The following is an 18,006-nucleotide window of genomic DNA, read 5'->3' as shown; positions in this document are numbered from 1 at the left end:
CTTGCCCTCTTGTGCTCACAGCCCAGAGACCAAACATCCCCATGATGCATTCGGCCAACATGGCGCTCAGACACCCCATCAGTTCCAATCATATGCTGGCCAATTGCTGCTGGTGCGAGTGCCAAAACGTGAGTGCCTCCATCCCTGCCGCTTGCCGGAAAATACAGAGGCAGAATGGGTGACAGTCACGCCAGCTGCGCATTGGCTGACAAGTGGGCAGTCAGGTGAACTTTTCTGGCATCTGATTGGTCGCCAATCTGACCACAAGTCCAGGGAGACAGCACATGACTATACACATTTTGTGTGGTGACACGGGTACATTTTGTCACAATGCTGTCCAGGATTTGTACATGTCCAGCGACAGCATCAAGGGGCCCAGTGACAGATGTGCCACCTCTCACCTGTGGCACGCACATCCCCTTTCACATTCTCAAATCCGTCACTCACTCCTTTCCACTGCCTCAAGTGGGGACACATCTCAGAGCTCACTCTCACACCTTACTCTTGCAAACTTTACTCATCTATAGATGTCTGTAATGCTGACATGTTGTTAGCACTACATCAAAACACTTTAGGCAAATACCTGGCTGCTAGCATTCTATTACAGACATCCGAAAATTGGATGAAATTGATGCGAATAACTTGGAGTGGGGGGGGTGATGAGCTAGTCCATCTTAAGTGGGAATAGTCTGTTAGGAATCAATTGCATGGATGTAAATGTGTGTTTTCAATCTATATTCATGACTCATACACTGCTTCATCTTGTGTACTCCTTGATTAGCTGAACATCAATGTTAGACAGGAGGTATTTTATTTTATGTGAGTCCTTGTTTTAAAATGTTTCCTTTTTTAAGCATGTGGGGAGAACATAAGTTCATTCTTGTGTCAGACATCCAAAACTCTTACTCGTACTGAGCTGTGAATGAATAGGAGTGTAAGATGCTGCCCCCATCAGGGGGAGAGCGTAACTGCCTGAAAAGACGGCAACAAGCCAAAACTGCAAACACGTTCATAGAAACTGATGGAATAATGACACCGTGCATGGCAGTTATTCATTTTGCGTCACTCATTAACCAATAGTATCAGTGTTTCTTTAACCCAAGATTATTTTTATTTAAAGCACGCGAGATGAAGCTACATGTTCAGAAGCTGACTATTCTCGTTGAGTACACTATGTGCATGCACGCACGCACGCACACACACACACACACACACACAACTACTATGAGTGTGTGTGCGTGTGTGTGTGTGTGTGTGTGTGTGTGTTGGGGGGTATAAGATAATACTCATCTTCTGTGTGTGAAAACTTCTTAAAGTCATTTTTTGTAAGCATTGTTCCCATTTAAATGACACTGCTACATTAACCGTGTATTCAGCTACAGAGAGGCCTCAGGCGGTACATTTACTATGTATGCAGATATTGATTTGCATACAGATAATGTACCTCCACACATAAAAAATCCATGGGCCCGACAGCCAAAATGACCCCTTTTAAGTATTGAATCAAACAGTTTTAAGTCGCCCTGGGCAATTTGAGTCTAGAAATGACTGCGCCCACAGAACAACAACATCATCTCTGACCAGTGGTTTCTAATGTGAATGCCAATATAGCCTACCTGTCCCCTTTACAAACAGACCCAAATAATGTGACTTGAAAGATTTCTCTAATCAACAGTCTAAAATCTATCAGCTAACACAAGATTTACAATATTTTACAGATTGTACAAAATGCAATAAGTACTTAATAGTTAGCGTTAATAGTTAGTATTATCTGGGGTAAAACAAATAGCACTTAGGTTTTTGGTTGGTTCCGCACCCCATCCAGTTTTGGTATATGTTTAACGTAATGTGTATATTGTGCTTTTTTTCCCCAGACAAACTGAATATTTAAGATTTACATCAGTCCTCGGGGTGCGTTTTCCAAGGCTGGATCATATTGTCAACAGCATAGGTCAAAGGCATGTAAAACTGACTAACGTTTCAGTTTCAGAATGCTCTTCTTTATGGAAATAACACTCCGTACATACAGTACACTTGTATGAATACTGTAAACTACTACACACATCATAAACTCCTAGCACATTTATTTTCAGTTTACCTTGTTTTGACTAAGTCCTCCGTCACGGGATAGAAAAACATGTTTGTAAATCATTAAAATAAAAAGTTCTGCAATAAATAACAATATAAACATACCTATTTCAGATTTGCATACGTGAATTATTATACGATCGTGTTTAATTTTTAACATGACGTGTGTAATAATTTAAACAGCTTGTTTCCATGTCTTGTTTAAAAAATAAACCCAAACCCATAAAACCCATTTCACTATTACTTTCAAAACACTTCCATAATATTACCGCAACCTTGCCATGTATAACGTAAAGGCATACCAATTAATTAGTTCAAAGTTACGGCAAATTTGAGAACATGGCCAGTGTAGCGTCCACAGGTTCGTTTGTGGAACGAAACATCATTTGTTCATTAACTTTGTCAGTCAGAGGTTGAACAAAAAATTCTACAAGAACGTGACTGTCAAACGTTAAAATATCATTTGCTGTTTTCAAAATGTTAAAAGAAATCAGTATACCAGAAAGCTGATGTAACGGCTTGGATTGATAAGATTACAGCGAAACTGAGCTTGGTGTTTGAAATACTACGTGCCAACTTCTGCCACCACTACGCCAGCTCAAAGGTACTGTTATTAATTACTTGTATATAACATATGGAAGCAAGCGAATCCATATGGATTCGGGCTCCAAATATAAAACAGCGGGACCGCCGTGGAGTTCCGCCGAGTTGGGGGAAAGAACTAGAAAAATGGGGAACGTTTCGGCAGAACTCGAACGGTTTTCTCATCGGAGTGGCAAACAGCGAAACCGTTTCATCTACACAAACTTTTTGCTCTAATAACTCGGGGGCAAGTACTGTAATCTTTCAAACTAAGCAGCCTAACTAAGATTCAACAATAGAGCAAACGGCCATCCCTAAGAGTATACTGTTGCATTCCCTCAAGGAGAATCCAGAGAACCGAGTACCTTAAAAGTTTAACGCAATACACTGGCACGCAACTGCAACTGCGCAAAGTAACGTATCCACACGCAAGAAGATTAATAATACAGAATTGCCTATAAATAACATCGATGAGTTGATATAACAGCAACAATTTGGGTTAATTACTGACACATTTCGTCACAAACAATAGCGTGTGGGGAACGCACAAAACTAAAAGAAGATACCAAACTACTGAAGGTGAAGATTTGCAAGCAGTGCCAAAAGAAACCGCTACAGTAGATGCATCTACGGCTGTTTTAAGCATGCCTTGGGCAGTTCGGAATAAAGTCTTACCTTTAAATACTTGTCCTCTAACTGAAACCAACAAACTGACCGCAGCGAAGAAACAAGTTATGACCCTATCCATTGCGGGGGTGTCGTGAACGGTTACCCCCAGCTCCCGGGGTAAAACAGATAAACGCTTCCTCAATGACAACTGAAAATAATCCTGTTTTGTTTGCAGTTACGTGTCAGGTACTTGAAACGTTTTCTCGCCGTCCTCCCGTTCTTGGTTGTGAATCTTTGTAGCGGATCCGCTCCGACTTACAGCCTGCCAGGAGAGACCTGACGTCACTAAGAGCGGAGAGAGAGCTGGAGCGCTCTCCGGTAGAGGGGGTATTTAGGCTAGCGCATCGGCATTCAGACCCGACTTCCCTGGAGCTGGTTTCGGTGAGGGCAGATGATTCCCGCCTCCTGCTCCGCTCGACCAGATATATATATACATTTTAGTTTCAGATGTCCGCCATCGGCGTCAAAAGTGAATGAAAGTTCGTGTAATGAGATGGCAATGAGAGGATATATAGCGCACGATGGCCTATCTCCTGTAGCGCACGCAATTCGTGTAAAAGCCGCAGAGGTCTAGAAAGTTCATGTCAGCGGCATAGGAAATTTCAGGTATCAGCAGAACAGTGTTCCAGAGAGACGTGTCACACTTGGAAGGATCGCGCACTTTTCAGCAAAACGAGGGTTTAGTCACACATTACTGGATAGGCCACAGTGGTTTGGTATATATGCAAGATCCGACTGTAGGGGGTTATTTAACACTTAGCACATGTTTTGTTTCCAAGTGGTAGCTAAACAGTAGGAGACCTGACCCGAAGCCGAAGTAATTGGATATTACATCGTTTGTCATGTGCGGTATTTGTACTGAACAGTCCTTCACCCACCTAGAACTTTTCGACAAACGCCCCCAAATAAGTTGATACGGTAGCTCTTCAGCCTGTTAAAATAAGTGTGTCTGTACTCGGAACCTGAATACATAGTACTACTGCTATGCACGCAGTGTACTTCTCACTGTATTGACCTGCTACTCTGGACATTATTTCATAACTATTTAGTTGTCGAAGACGCTGGAACAGCTTTTGTTATTAGCGTTGGACTCATGATAAGATTATTTAACACGCTTTCCTTTTATGTAAGTCGACACATTCTTCAACATTTGTTTCGGACGACTCACGCACAGAGGTGGCGCATGAGTAACGGGTGGATGGTGACGGTATGGTCCGGGGGTAATAAGGCAGCCTAAGTTTTATAGTCTGCACGTTACGCCGGATTCGTATGCTGGTGTGTCGCAACAACCTTGTTTTTATTCAATAATACATGGCGTGGTGCTCATGCAGATGGCCCACAACATATCACACAGACAGGAAAATATAAAGGTCTGTAACGAAGCATCTGTTCAGTGGTGACGGGGAGGCTAATTTTCCACACGCAGCTAGACCGGACGGCATTGGGTTAATTATAGGCATGATGCATATTAACCCCAGCGAATGAAATTGTCAGCGAGAGAATGTGGTTTTCAAATGACAGATGAACTCTTCAACTGTCCTGTCTGCCAGAAACCAACTGTTGTTGCATTTTTTTTACTAAATGTATTTTATCTGATATCAATGTTTTTTTAATCGCTCTGACGTTGACAAGGTCAGTCTCTGGCAGAGTGAAAAAGTCATATGTACAGCTGAAGCAAATACACACACACAAAGAGAGAGAGACAGAGAATATCATAGCTCCCCTTTGCTGTGTACGACTGGGTAAGGGGGTGATAGGATATAAAGACAAGCTCTTGGGTGGCAGCCGGTACAATGCTTATTGAACAGAGCGGATAACGTGTGTAGTTAAGGGCTACTCTGAAAGCCATGTCTGTTCCAGATTTGCAAAGATTTGTCACTGCGGGGATCTTTGGGACTCTGCGTTTGCCTCTGAAGGCAGAAGAACATGAACCGACTCCAAGCATCTGTTAGCGGTTGGAAAAAGTACTGTGGAGTTGCCTTTGCCAAAGTGCTGTTTATTAAGCTGGAGCACCCATTGTCAGTCAGACGCCATATGTCTTTGAGCAAACACAACCAACGATGCCAAAATATTATATGAGAAGTTGTTTTGCTGCAAAATATTGCACTGTCTATTATTTCCAAGGCTAGAATTTTTGCGGATGTTAATCAAGACTTTTGTTGGAACAGAGGCTGGAGACCAGGATCTCCAGTGGATTCTGTGGCTGCTGTCTCAGGATTCTGTTGATGTGGTCTTTACCAGTACTGGAATAGACTTTGGGAGAGCTGTATATTTTTGAGAGATTTTGAGAGTATTGTAGCCCGCACAGCTTAGATAAGGATAACCGTCTCTCCCAATGCAGGCTTAATGTTTGCCACACATGGCACCAGAAACTGCAGAAAAAAAAAATAAATATTCCTAACAACCTCCAATTTATAATGTTTGTTTAAATTATCAAAAGAAATGGGTTAATGACGAACGGCAAATCGGACTGAAATCAAACACAACAATATGGCGGGACTTCCTCTGGCAAGAAGGCAAGGTTATCAGGTTTTAGGTTTCGTTGGAAAATGTTGAGGTTTTTCAATGTTGCTTTAACTACGGATTGAAGGCAGTATGCCACCTGCTCAAGCACCACAATGAATTGATTATTGCAAGACAGAAGGTTTAAGTATCAGCAGCCCTTTCATCTTAGTGCTATTATAGACAATATTCAGCAGGGCCAAGCCTTGTACAAGTATTTTTTACTGAGTCACATATCATTCCCCCTGATACACTTAATTGTATTAATTATTTGCCTAAGTGGATGTAAATGTACCATCTGACATGTAGATCTGGATTCTTAAGAGATCAGAAGAATATAGGAAATCCTTGAATCTTGTACTTTAACTTCTAAGAAGATGTGTGTGTTTTCAGCTGAAAATAAGACATTTTGCCTTTGGAGTAGAAATTAGTTCAGCAAGAAAAACTTATCTTAATTATTTTTTATTCTGTTGTTTATGCATCATTATTTCAGATAAAGATCATTCTTCAGCTGGTGTCTTGATATGGCAGCACTTTTATACCTTACTATTAAAAAGAACATTTGGGACAGGCATTTAATTTTTAACAGCAGAAGTCATGTTTTTGTATTCATCATTTTGACAAGTTTATATTTATTAGTATACATATTTTATCACCATTTGAATTTTAAAACACAGTGGCAATCAGATTGCTTCATGAACATAAACACAAATTGGTTTAATAAGCATTTCCAGTCCTAGCATGACCATGTAGCATCTTGTAATGTGGACTTAAGAAGTTCAAGGCAATTGCTAACCAGGTAATTTGACACAAATTATTCATTTATATCTATAATGTATTTATAAAATTCTCTCTCTATCTCTCTCTCTCTCTCTCTCTCTCTCTCTCTCTCTCTGTGTGTGTGTATACCACTTTACCTCTCCACCCTGTGTTACTGCTACATATAGAAGTGTTACATTCTATACCACAATGAACCACATGGCTGTGACTGTTTCTACAATGACATCAATGAAGACCCTCTGATAAATGAGTGCATTCGCACACATTCACATTTTGCACTGCCATTTCACATGTGAAAGTGTTATGTACACCTCTGCTTCCTATGTGGTTATACACTTTGATAAGACAGAAATAGTGAAATCATCAAATCATCACCTGCTTGGTACGGGAACTTGGCTATGTGAGAATGGTGGAGGGAGGGGGCCGGTCTGCTTTGCGTTCACTCACGGTCCAAAGCGGTTATGCAGAACAGCCAATGAGACGGGCAGGCAGTTGAACATCAAATCCATTAGCAGGAGACACCTGCCATTGCCATTTATTGCCAGCTTCATACATTCCGAGGCAGCTGGGCCACAATATTGCTCCAAGAGCTGTTTTTTTTTTTTTTTAAATTAAAGCAGCAGCACCTGAGCTGAGCAGTGAGGGATTTGATCTGAAATGGAGTGTATGGTGCAAGAACAGTCTTTTATGTATCACTTCTTCGCTGGCTTTGTGCTGTGCAGGCCGGTGTTCATCCCTATGGGCCTCCCAAAGATGAAAACAGGACAGCCTTCCGGAGCTATGAGCCCTCCACCCCGTCAGAGCCAGTCCCTCTTCAGCAATCAAGCTTGCATTATTGCATTCAAACCTGGTAATATGCAAACAGTAATAACGCCTCAAAGCATGATTCATATTTGGGCCTGTCTGAAACAATATTACCGCTGCACGTGTTCTGAAACATCTATCTGTCCCGGCTTAAAGACGAGAACGCCAGACCCACGGAGACGAGTGAAACTTAATTCTTTTGTCTAACAATGTTATCAGAACAAAAAGACAATAAGGAATGGAGGCGGTTCGCGTGCCTCAGGAACTGATCTTATTTCATCAGGAACTTCCAGAGGTGATCGTCCCAATTTGCACGCATCACTGTTCCCAAGATTTCCCTATTGGTTCCTCTCTAATGTTCCAGGTGAGAAGGTGGCAGCCTACACAGCTGTGTGGCATCTTTGGTTTGTGACTTTTGAGTGTGCATTCATGAAGGAATAACTGAATATTCACATGTTTAGGAGGGGTGTGGTACAGTGCACAAAGAGCAGAGACATGTAACCAGGGTCATGGGTTCCAGTCCCAAATCACACACTGCTGTTGTACCATTGAGCAGAGCAAACTTGAATTGCCTCTGTCAACGTGCAACAGTGTTAGTGTAATCTTTGAACTACAGTATGCAGTCTTGACCATTTAAGACGTCATGTTCCTGAAAACATCTGATTGGCCATTTTGCTGTGGGCATTTTGGGGTGAGGCTTTTTTTTCAGATTTCATAGTTTTGTAGATTTCACAGATATCACAAATACCAAACCAGATTAAAAATGCAGAATATTCGTTGAGTGCCTGTATCTGTTTATAGGAGCACGCAAGAAGCACGACCATGTCCTCTTGGATGGAGACACGGCTCTTCTTCTTTTAAGCCGCGAGATGGTTGTAAATGAGGGACGCACTGCGTGGCCCTGTGCAGGACATGAAAGCAGAGCGCGGGGCAATGAGGCGGGGCGATGAGGCGGGGGCACGATGCTCGCACGGCGGGGCTGCTCATTTGTTTGTCCCGCCACCGGGGGGGAGGGGCAGGCGTAGCGGGGCTTTGCCGCTTGATCAATAACCCGCCCTGCGGGGTCCCGCCCCCTTGGTGGAGGATTCTGGGAAACGCCGCCGATGTTTGCTTGGATCGCTTTCGGCCGTCTTGAACACCAGTGTCGCTGTCGCCGTGCTTGTGTGGGCGGCTTGCTGCCGGGGGAGAGAGGGGAATGTGATTAAAGGACTGGGCAGCTGCTCGCCGGCTGTTGTTTTGAAGGAACAATGGGACGGCGTAGCTCAATATAATTGTGCATTATTTCCAAAAGGGGCACGTACATATGTGTGTGTGTGTGTGTGTGTGTGTGTGTGTTTGTGTGCGCGTGGGTGAGGAGACTGAACATGATGTCCTCCGGATGCAAAATGTTCAGGAGCCTGAATACGGCACCGCCCCCAAGAACCCAAAATTAAAGTTGCAACATGTTTAATTTCAGCTAGACATTAAAGTGTTTCAATATCTTTGCAGATTTGGTGATTGGTCATGGCTGAAGTCTCACCCTTCCCTTAAATTACATATCCCTCTCAGAACGCCAAAAAATATTTTGTCCAATTAACAAACTTGGATCATGCTTGGCATCGGTGTATGCACACCTTGATTACAGTAGCATCATGTAGCTGTCATGCAATTATATGCTAGCGTAGTTACAGTACATAAAGGCTTAGGGTTCAGGTCCAGATTAAATTTAGGTTAGCAGAACGGTTAAGGGTGGGATAATGAGGTATTGTCACAACATAAACCACACTGCCCTTTGCAACATAGGGAAGAAATTCTACCATTGATATAATTAGAGGGTAATTACTTGCTCCCCTGGCTGTAAATTCAGATTAATGGTTTAAAAATTATATGTGATCACACCTGGCCTGTCGCTTGCTGCTGTGAGTCAAACTCACCAGCCTCTTCCTGGGTAGCATGGGATTTTCTGCAGGGGTCTCTTAGTGCACCAAGCACTGGCCATTGTCAGGTGCTGTCTGTCTTTTAATCACCATACCAACCTCTAGGGGAAAAGTCCTCATCCACTACAGCCCTGATATGAAATATGTATCATGAGTGCAATGTGTGAATCTCACTTTCTTTTCCACAAATGGCTTGTTTTTTCTATACTGTACTGTACTGTAGATTTTTGTTCAGACTTAATTAGTTTGTCACATGCACAAGACATTTGAGGGACTGATTGAATGAGAACAACTGAAGTGTCACATTTTTGGCATTTTGTATTGCCATCACATAGTTTTGCTTTGTTTTGTTGGTTCACCTCATGTCCCCCCTGGTGGCCCAGCATTACGGATCTGCACCTCCCGCGTCTCAGGAAGAGCCTGTCCAGTCCTGCAAGGTTATGATCCCATGTCACAGTGACTGAGCGGATGCTGTCGAATCAATAGCTGTGAGCTATGCTCTGTTCAGTCATGCTCTACATCTGTGCGTCCAGCTGATATTGACTGACTGTGTAGTTAGCAGTGGTTCAGTCCAACCCCCCCCCCCCCCCCCCCCCCCCACACACACACACACACACACACACACACACACACACATACACACACTCCCCATTAAATGGTCTCATGTAACGGTCAGTGCCTGGTGACCTGAGATTGGGTAGTGAGGCTTTCCCTGAAATAGACCATAGTTGCACATCCACAAGCTTAGTGCTCCTAGATGCACTACTATCAGGTAAACAGCCCCCTTGTATTTGCGACTCTCTGTATGGGAGATGGAAAGACGTTCCCATTTACCCCAGTAATAATGACATCAATCATAAAAGTGTATTAATTAGTGGCCACTGTGCTGTTGCTATATCCTACCTACCATAGCTCAGACAAATGGGCGCGTAGACTTGTAAAACAACTCATACAATTATGAAAAGCATAATTCATTCCATTCAGTGGTAGAAGACAAAACTCTAGTATTGCGGAATAGGATGTGTTGATTCTTATTAAAGCTAAAACTACAGGAGTCCTTTGGGAATATGACTGTTTATAAGATCAGTTTTCTGTTAATTGAGCTACTGGTTCTACTAGTTTGAAGAGAGTTTGGATAGCAAGCAATGCACTACCTAGAGACATGAATAGATTTCTTCATTTACAAAATGAACAAATAAATGCCATGAAAAGAGAACAAAATGATTATCATTTATTTGAGAGACTCCTCCTTGCATCTCTCTTTCCATGTTATTTTTTGTTCTCTTTATTCTGCAAATGACTAACCTGATTAAGCATACTTTGACAAAGCTTGTTATATGAATTTCTAAATTGTGATATGAATTTGATGTTGTGCTCCCTTCTAGATCTGTCCTTAAGTTTCAGAATAATTTCAAATTCCTAAATGCTTTGGGCACACGGTCTACGGAGCAGCAATAACCCGTGGAGCGCATCTTGCTAATTGATATTTTTCCCCGAAGATCTACAAAAAAATCCATCAAAACTGAAAAACAGAAAGGAAGAAAAACAGAGGAAAATTACATATGATAATTAGTATATTCAGTAATTGCACCTCCTACATCAATAAGTGCCAGTACAGGAGTTAGACTGCTTCCCTCTTGGACAAATCCAGGAGCCCCCCGTGGGGGGAATTGACTGCCATTAAGACCCCATTTTTTGGGTTGTTTTTTTACCAGCGGGCACAGCGAGTATGTTTTTTGCAGATTGCTGCACAGTTTATTTTTGGTAGGAATGCTCTCGCACCACTAGTGGGCACTCCCTCAGCGACCTCATTTAATCCCATTGGAAAAGACCACATCAGTGAGAAGACCATGAGTAAGTATAGCAGGTAGGCAATGTATGCATTAGGATGGCATGGAGACAGTTCTTACTGTTAAAGGCCAAAAAATCGATTTTTTATCACGATACACCACCGTCTACGGATGCATGGCTGTAAAACTAATTATTCACGATGAATGGCCATCGCAATGTAACTGGGCTGTACTGATGAAAGCCTGGTGGGACCTCAACCTTTTGCAATGAGATGAGCACAGTTGTAAATGTGATGATATGCACCTGCAGCATTTAAGGTTGCACGCTCTAAAATTAATGTTGTATGATAATAGCTTAGAGTTATGTGTCCTTTGACAGCAATTAATCCCATTGTGGCAGTGTTTCCCACAATGGCACTACATTTCAAGATGGCACTAATGTTTTAATATCTGTACAGCTAATTGCCTACCCTATTGATTCAAAATGCTGACCCTTGCCTTCTCTGCAGTCAACAGGGCAGCGCCTACCTATCTCCAAGACCTCATCCAGCCCTACACACCTGCCCGGCCCCTCCGCTCAGCAGCAACTGGATGTCTTGCCCATGCCTGTAACCAGCTATGAGGTCACTGAGGTCCAGACCTCGGTAATGTTTTTAGAGCTAAAAATAAAATTTGAAGCTAAATACAACTGGATGAAAAATTAGTGGTTGAGAACTTCTCCTCCAAGACGAGTGCATGCTTAATTCAGTTTAGAATTGTTAGTGTCCACTGTGTGTGAGAGCTGTGAGAGAGGGTGCAAGCACAGCCCCTTGCATCATCAGCACTTCCACTGACAGCAGCAAGTGGAATTTACACACGTTGGCAGCAGCAGGCGGCTTGTGTGTGAACTGGCAGCATACCATTCGGTGAGACAAAGCAATGATCGTTATGTCATTCTCTGTAAGAAACGTAATATGAAAGCTCCACACCTACCTTACGGTAAACTATCAACACATTGATAATGGGTCTAATTTAACAATGCCTATCCCCACAGAAAACAAGCAGCACAGAGCAGGGCAGAAATGCCAAAAAGGTTAAAACAGAATACTTCAGATATCTTTCTGACAAAGAAGCCAAACAGCACCATGAGGGGCAATTCTCAAATACAGAACCCACATGAGAGGTTATTCAGTACAATCCAGTTCAGATGGTGTACCTTACAATTAAAACACAAATAAAATTTGTTTCTTGTAAATAGCAACAGGTCTCCCTCTATATATGTAATGTTTATATGTGTAATTTTGACAAAACCTACCGTCTTTAGCATCTTTACTCTGGCACTCATTGCGCTGTTTTGAATTTGGATCTTGTTATTTGCCCTATACCCTGTAGTTGCCTGTAGTATACCCTGAGAACTACTGTCTCATTGTGGAACTGTACACATCCTGTCCCCATACTGTCGCTATACTTACTGTATGCACTTTTGTACGTCGCTTTGGATAAAAGTGTCTGCTAAATAAATAAATGTAAATGTAAATGTATTGAATACACTTTTTCAAGTCTCTCTGGATAAGAGCGTCTACCACATGATTAAATGTCAATGTAAATTTATTGGACAGATCAACCAGAGTCATTCTGTTGTTCTTGCTACACATATCAGTAATTCAACTTCTTTCATGGTTTCTGTCTTAGTTTTAAAGGACAAGGTCCACATAAGTTTTAGAATATGGAGCTCAAATGTGGGCTTTTTATTGTATATTATGATGATTACTGTGATTATTTTTATCAGAATTATAATAATTATTGTACTGCACAGCATGCATGGCATCAACAATCCATGAAGACCTGGTAATGCCCTTCTAATGTTTTTCCAATGTTCGTTCTATGTTAGATGGTTCCTATTAATAACAGTAGCATTCTAACCCGCGAACTTAAGTGGCAGACCCCTCCACCTGCTACTTGGTGTCACTTTCTGCCATCTAAGTTTGACCAGATCACATTTCTATTATAGACCACAACCTCCCCACAGAAATGTTTGGAATAATTTAGCCAGCACCTGTATAGATAGACTCTGCTCTCTCTGGGAAAATAGTAGTAGATTTATCCAAACAGTCTTGACTATACTCTCCATTCAGTCATACATCAATACAAAGATACACACAGGCATAGAAAAAGACACCTTTATGAAATTCATCCTGACTGTACCTTTTTACCTCCACTGCAAATACCACAAGCAGGAGTTGAATATGTATACTTTAATCTAAAGCATACCTCTGAGCTTCTGAATGTCATTTGTAGAATGACTGTCACACTTTCCTCAAACATCACTCTCAGTACATGGACAACATTTTTAGCTATAGTCAAATAGTTCCATTTGACACTGGAACCAGAGTCAAACTCCTTGTTTGTGTAAAAGCATACATGGCCAATAAAGTCTGATTCTGATTCTGATTGACTGGATGAAATTAAAAACAGGAACGTGGTGTCCCTCATTGGGCAAGAAGGACACCACCTACTGGTCTGTGTAGTCATTGTGGTTCAGCACCTTGTCCAAGTCCACACAACACATAAAACAGTATCAAACTGAGCTCTAAAATGGGAATGTGGTCAAGCTCAGCCTATTTCCACAAAGATGTAATAGACAACAAAACACCATCTCTGGATATCAGAGGAGCTAGTGTATTCCAACGTTTACTCCCCAAGCAATATCACCAAACAATCCAATGCTTTTTAATTACAATTTCTGTGTAATTAAGTTAAAAAGCCGTTATTATATACAACATTTTAAAAAGTCATTACCACCAAGATGCCTTGCCAAAACTTGGTTTGCAATACAGAAATTATACAAAATTTGCAATTTCAAATGGCAGACCTTTCAAACAGTTAGATCTGTTGTTGAGGGCAACAATATACCAGGAGAAAGCCATGAACAGCATTTTCATCAAACCATATTTCAGTTGGGGTGCATTCATTCAATGCCTAAAAAGAGAATCATTTCTGAACTGTCAGTGCTCCGCCCCCTTAGCTGTGGTATTTTTGTGTCTCCCTGTCCGTGTGCTTTTGTTTTCCTTGTGTTCCAGCCCTGCCCCGCCCGGTCTCCGCTCGCCTGATTGCCTCATCGCCTTCATCTGCCTGCCTGCCCACCTGCATCCCATCTCCTCATCACGCCAGCCCTATCTCTTCCCTGCGTGTCGCTGTCTTGTTGCTAGTTCGTCACAGTATGTAGTGCCTGTTATGGCCCCGCCGGTGGTGCTGTCTGTGTGGTTTTCCCGTTCTTGACCCTGCCGCATCCAGACCTTGCTTTTGCCTGGCGCCTTGCCCCGAATGCCTGATCGCCTGCCTGCCTGGTTTCTGACCCTGGTTTTGCCCACGGACTGCTCTACCAGTTTCGACCTTGCCTGTTTTGACTCGCTATTCTGCCTGACGATTTCAATAAAGACACTTGGAACCCAAAGCTCCCATGGTCCGCGCCTGAGTCCTTGCCTGGGCCCTGACATGAACAATGACGTTGAGCTAGTTCCCATCTATCCAGCAAGGCTACACAGCAAGGACACTTAGTGTACCAAGTACACCACTTTAAATAGTGAGCCTTACTGAAATGGGAAGATCCATCGAGGTACAGTACAATGCAGATGTATGATTTAATGGACTGCACCTAGACTGATTTTATTAGAATATAAATCCCAGGTTTGGTTGAACAAATCAAGCCCTCATCAAAGGCTCTAAGCCAGTAGGACTGGCATGTACTAGGTGCAATAATGTTTCATGTATAGATATTTCCTGGAACTTGAAGTTAATTTCAAGCTCCAATTAGACACCGGTTCAATTACAAGTCTGAGATGTAATTTGCAGATTTGCCACAGTCTTACTGCAAGTGCACATTATCTGGATTTATATATCACTCAAAATCAGCATTCAAGGTGCAGGAGCACAGCGTTAGCACAGGCCTTCTATCAGAATGTTGAGATATATGGAAACTGGACAGTGACACACACTGGATAGGACACTAGGACCGGTAATGAGGTAGCAGCTCATCAGCAGGAGAGATCATTCTGTCAGACCGGAGGAATTCTACAGTCATTACAAACTGTGCACTTTTAACACCAGAAACTTTCTTGCCAATGACTCGGTTAACTTTTAAACTTATAATGTGCTGTATAAAATGTGCCCTAATGAGTAAATGTGGATCAATTAACATTTGTTTCTACCATTTCCTCGTGTAAACAAGCTAATCATTCCCTGGCTCCCGATTAGTAACCGAGGGCTGTTTTTATTGGTCGGGTTTAGCGTTTATGTTCAAATCTAATCATTCTGTGCGATTTGCATCTTGGTGTTCCCACTCCTCGGGCTTCGAAATGAGGATGTTCATCAATCGCTGCTCCCTGCCAAATATGCCATTTTCACGTTCCCTTTATGACTTTGTGTAAGTGTGTGAGCGAAGCGGTAATTATGGCAGCCGTTGTAGCCTGGTAGCAAGAAACTGAGACCAAAACAGACGAGGAAAGCGACTGCAGCAGTTAAACTAAAAATGTCAAGGCTGCGCACCAAGAACTGAGGGATTACACATCGACTACAGGCAGGCAATAGGACCAGAGTCTGAAGGTTTTTAGTTTAGGGTCTGCTCTCACTTCTTTAAGAATAACTCCAGTCAAAATGAATTTAATATGCCCTTTTTCATGGCTGATACCAAGAAGTTACTATACATGCGATACTGAGCATTCAAGAGCCACACCCACCTCCTCCATTTGATGACACAGCTATCAACTAGCCTTATTCATGGGGCTGTTAAACTGAAGCTTCCTTTGTTCTAGGGACTGTTAAATTGAGAGGCAGTCTTACTTGGACAACTAATGACCCTGCAATGTATGCCATTTTGCATTATTGTCATTTTGTCATTCATGACTGTAGTTTTATAGGTTAAGCAGGTGAATTGACACTGTGTCAACCTTCCCTCTTAATGCATGGAATTATAAAAAAAAAAAATTTGTTTAAATTCCATTTGCCAGCTCAGTCAAATAGCCCACCTTCATTGTAGTATAGTAAAATCACAACAAAAGTAGTGTTTTTTCTTTCCAAGCAGGCTCAGTAGTAAATGCAAACAAAATAATGGTGTTATGCAGTTATCTAATGAATAACAAATTTTCCACAAACACAAGGGTTAGAAAAATTTGTTGTCCTAATTTGTTTGTTTTTAGGACACACAATTGGCCCATGCATGGTACACATGAGGCCACACTGATTCAGTCAATTCATTAATTGAAAAATACAAATTGAAAATTAAATTTCATTTCATCGTCTGAACTGACTGAACTGGAATTGAATTTGAATGGCACTGACCCAACCCTGATGGCCAGCACACGTAGGCCATGTATTCAGTCTGAGTCTGACCGAAACAAGACTTAAGAAGCAGAAGGACTCTACACAAGCGGAGGACGGGGCTCCCGTTATGCATTCTCCTCTGTGTCCGGAAAAGGAGAGAGCACCACCGCAGGTAACGGGCTTTGGTCCCTGCTCTACATGAGCCGTGTCCCCAAACCCGGCTGGGAAAGCATCACAGGTATGGGTCCTCGCCTGGCTGTGAAAGGGACGGGGCGTGGCTCTGGGGGGAGACAGACGTGACCCTCTGCGCAAGCCGACCCAGTTAACACCACTGCTGCACCCACATCTTTTTGATTGGTGTTTGCGGCACCTTCTTTACCTGATAAATGCGCCCACGGGCAGTTGAAGGATCAGGGCATGTCCATCCGCCTGTCACCTGGGAGACGAGAAGCAGCGGGCTAGAGAAAGAGGGCAGCTTCCTACCTGAATTTCGTGGGGTGCGACAGCTGTGTTCAACAGCTGTGTAGACTTTAAGACCAGTGAGCAGAAAGGTGTCAAGTAAACAACCAGAGGCAGCCAGGCATTTTAGGCCCAACTTCACTGTGATGAAGTATAAGTATGATGGTATGATCTGCTTCCCAGCTGCACTGTGGTATAAACAGGCATACAGTACGATCTGATTCCCAACTGCAGTGTGATACGTACAGGCATACAGTATGATCTGATTCCCAACTGTATTGTCATACATACAGGTGTATGACATGATGATTGCTACTGAAATACACGCAGGCATATGAAATGATATGATTCCCAATTGTACTATGATACATACAAGCATATGATGTAACTGCACTGTGATAAATATACACATATAGTCCGATATGTTCACCGAGTCACTCCAAAGCATACGAAAGGAGCCATTACTGTCATTATACCTCAGAGGCCCTGGAGTGGTTTACCCTCTAGTTAGAAGCATTTCATGATTTTTTGCCCTTTCCTCTTGAAAAGCTCAGTTTTCAGTGCTTTGTGACAATACAATTGTAAAAATATACACAATATGTTGCAGATGCAATTTGTTTTGATTGATTGAGCTCTAATGCACTACAAACCCACAGTATCAGTCAGTTTCACCTCCTAAGGTAGGTCACTTGCCAAACTGTACCACTCACCAAGGGAAGGTTTGCCCTGAAATTATGCAATTCTGAGATACTGAGACTGCACCCAGAGGGAAGTCAACCTCCTCCAAAATCTAAATATAAGCAGACAGTGAGCATCTGCTAGATTCAACCTGCCAGGAGGGGGCACCACTGAGAGCACAGTGCCACACAGCATTATATTTGTGAACTGTGACACAATGACATTCACTCATGCAGACATCCTATGGGATTATTCATTTACTCACTGATTGAATGAGAAAGTGGCTCCCTCAAAAGTAACTGCAGTAGCATCACAGGTGACAAACAGCCTCAAACAAGGGGACTGGCGCAAGTAATCATGGCCCCTGAACATTAGCTGCCCTTGTTTGCTGTTGATCACTGAACCTCATAGTTCTGTTCATTTATGACAAAATTCACCTG

The 18,006-nt window shown here is 42.4% G+C and overlaps 1 protein-coding gene across 1 annotated transcript in view; it reads right to left on the bottom strand.

Moving 5' to 3' along the window:
- Positions 1 to 3,572, bottom strand: part of LOC118770961 (receptor-type tyrosine-protein phosphatase mu-like) — a 205,013-nt gene extending 201,441 nt beyond the window's left edge. Inside the window, exon 1 of the mRNA XM_036518755.1 lies at positions 3,346 to 3,572. Within this exon, the coding sequence (XP_036374648.1) occupies positions 3,346 to 3,418 (73 nt within the window). The 5' untranslated portion in view covers positions 3,419 to 3,572. The remainder of the gene's footprint in view (positions 1 to 3,345) is intronic.
- Positions 3,573 to 18,006: the final 14,434 nt, after the last annotated feature.

The sequence above is a fragment of the Megalops cyprinoides genome, chromosome 24 (assembly GCF_013368585.1).
Source record: "Megalops cyprinoides isolate fMegCyp1 chromosome 24, fMegCyp1.pri, whole genome shotgun sequence".
Lineage (NCBI taxonomy): Eukaryota > Metazoa > Chordata > Actinopteri > Elopiformes > Megalopidae > Megalops > Megalops cyprinoides.
Note: the sequence above shows the minus strand (reverse complement) of the source record. Positions and strands in the feature narration are given on the sequence as shown.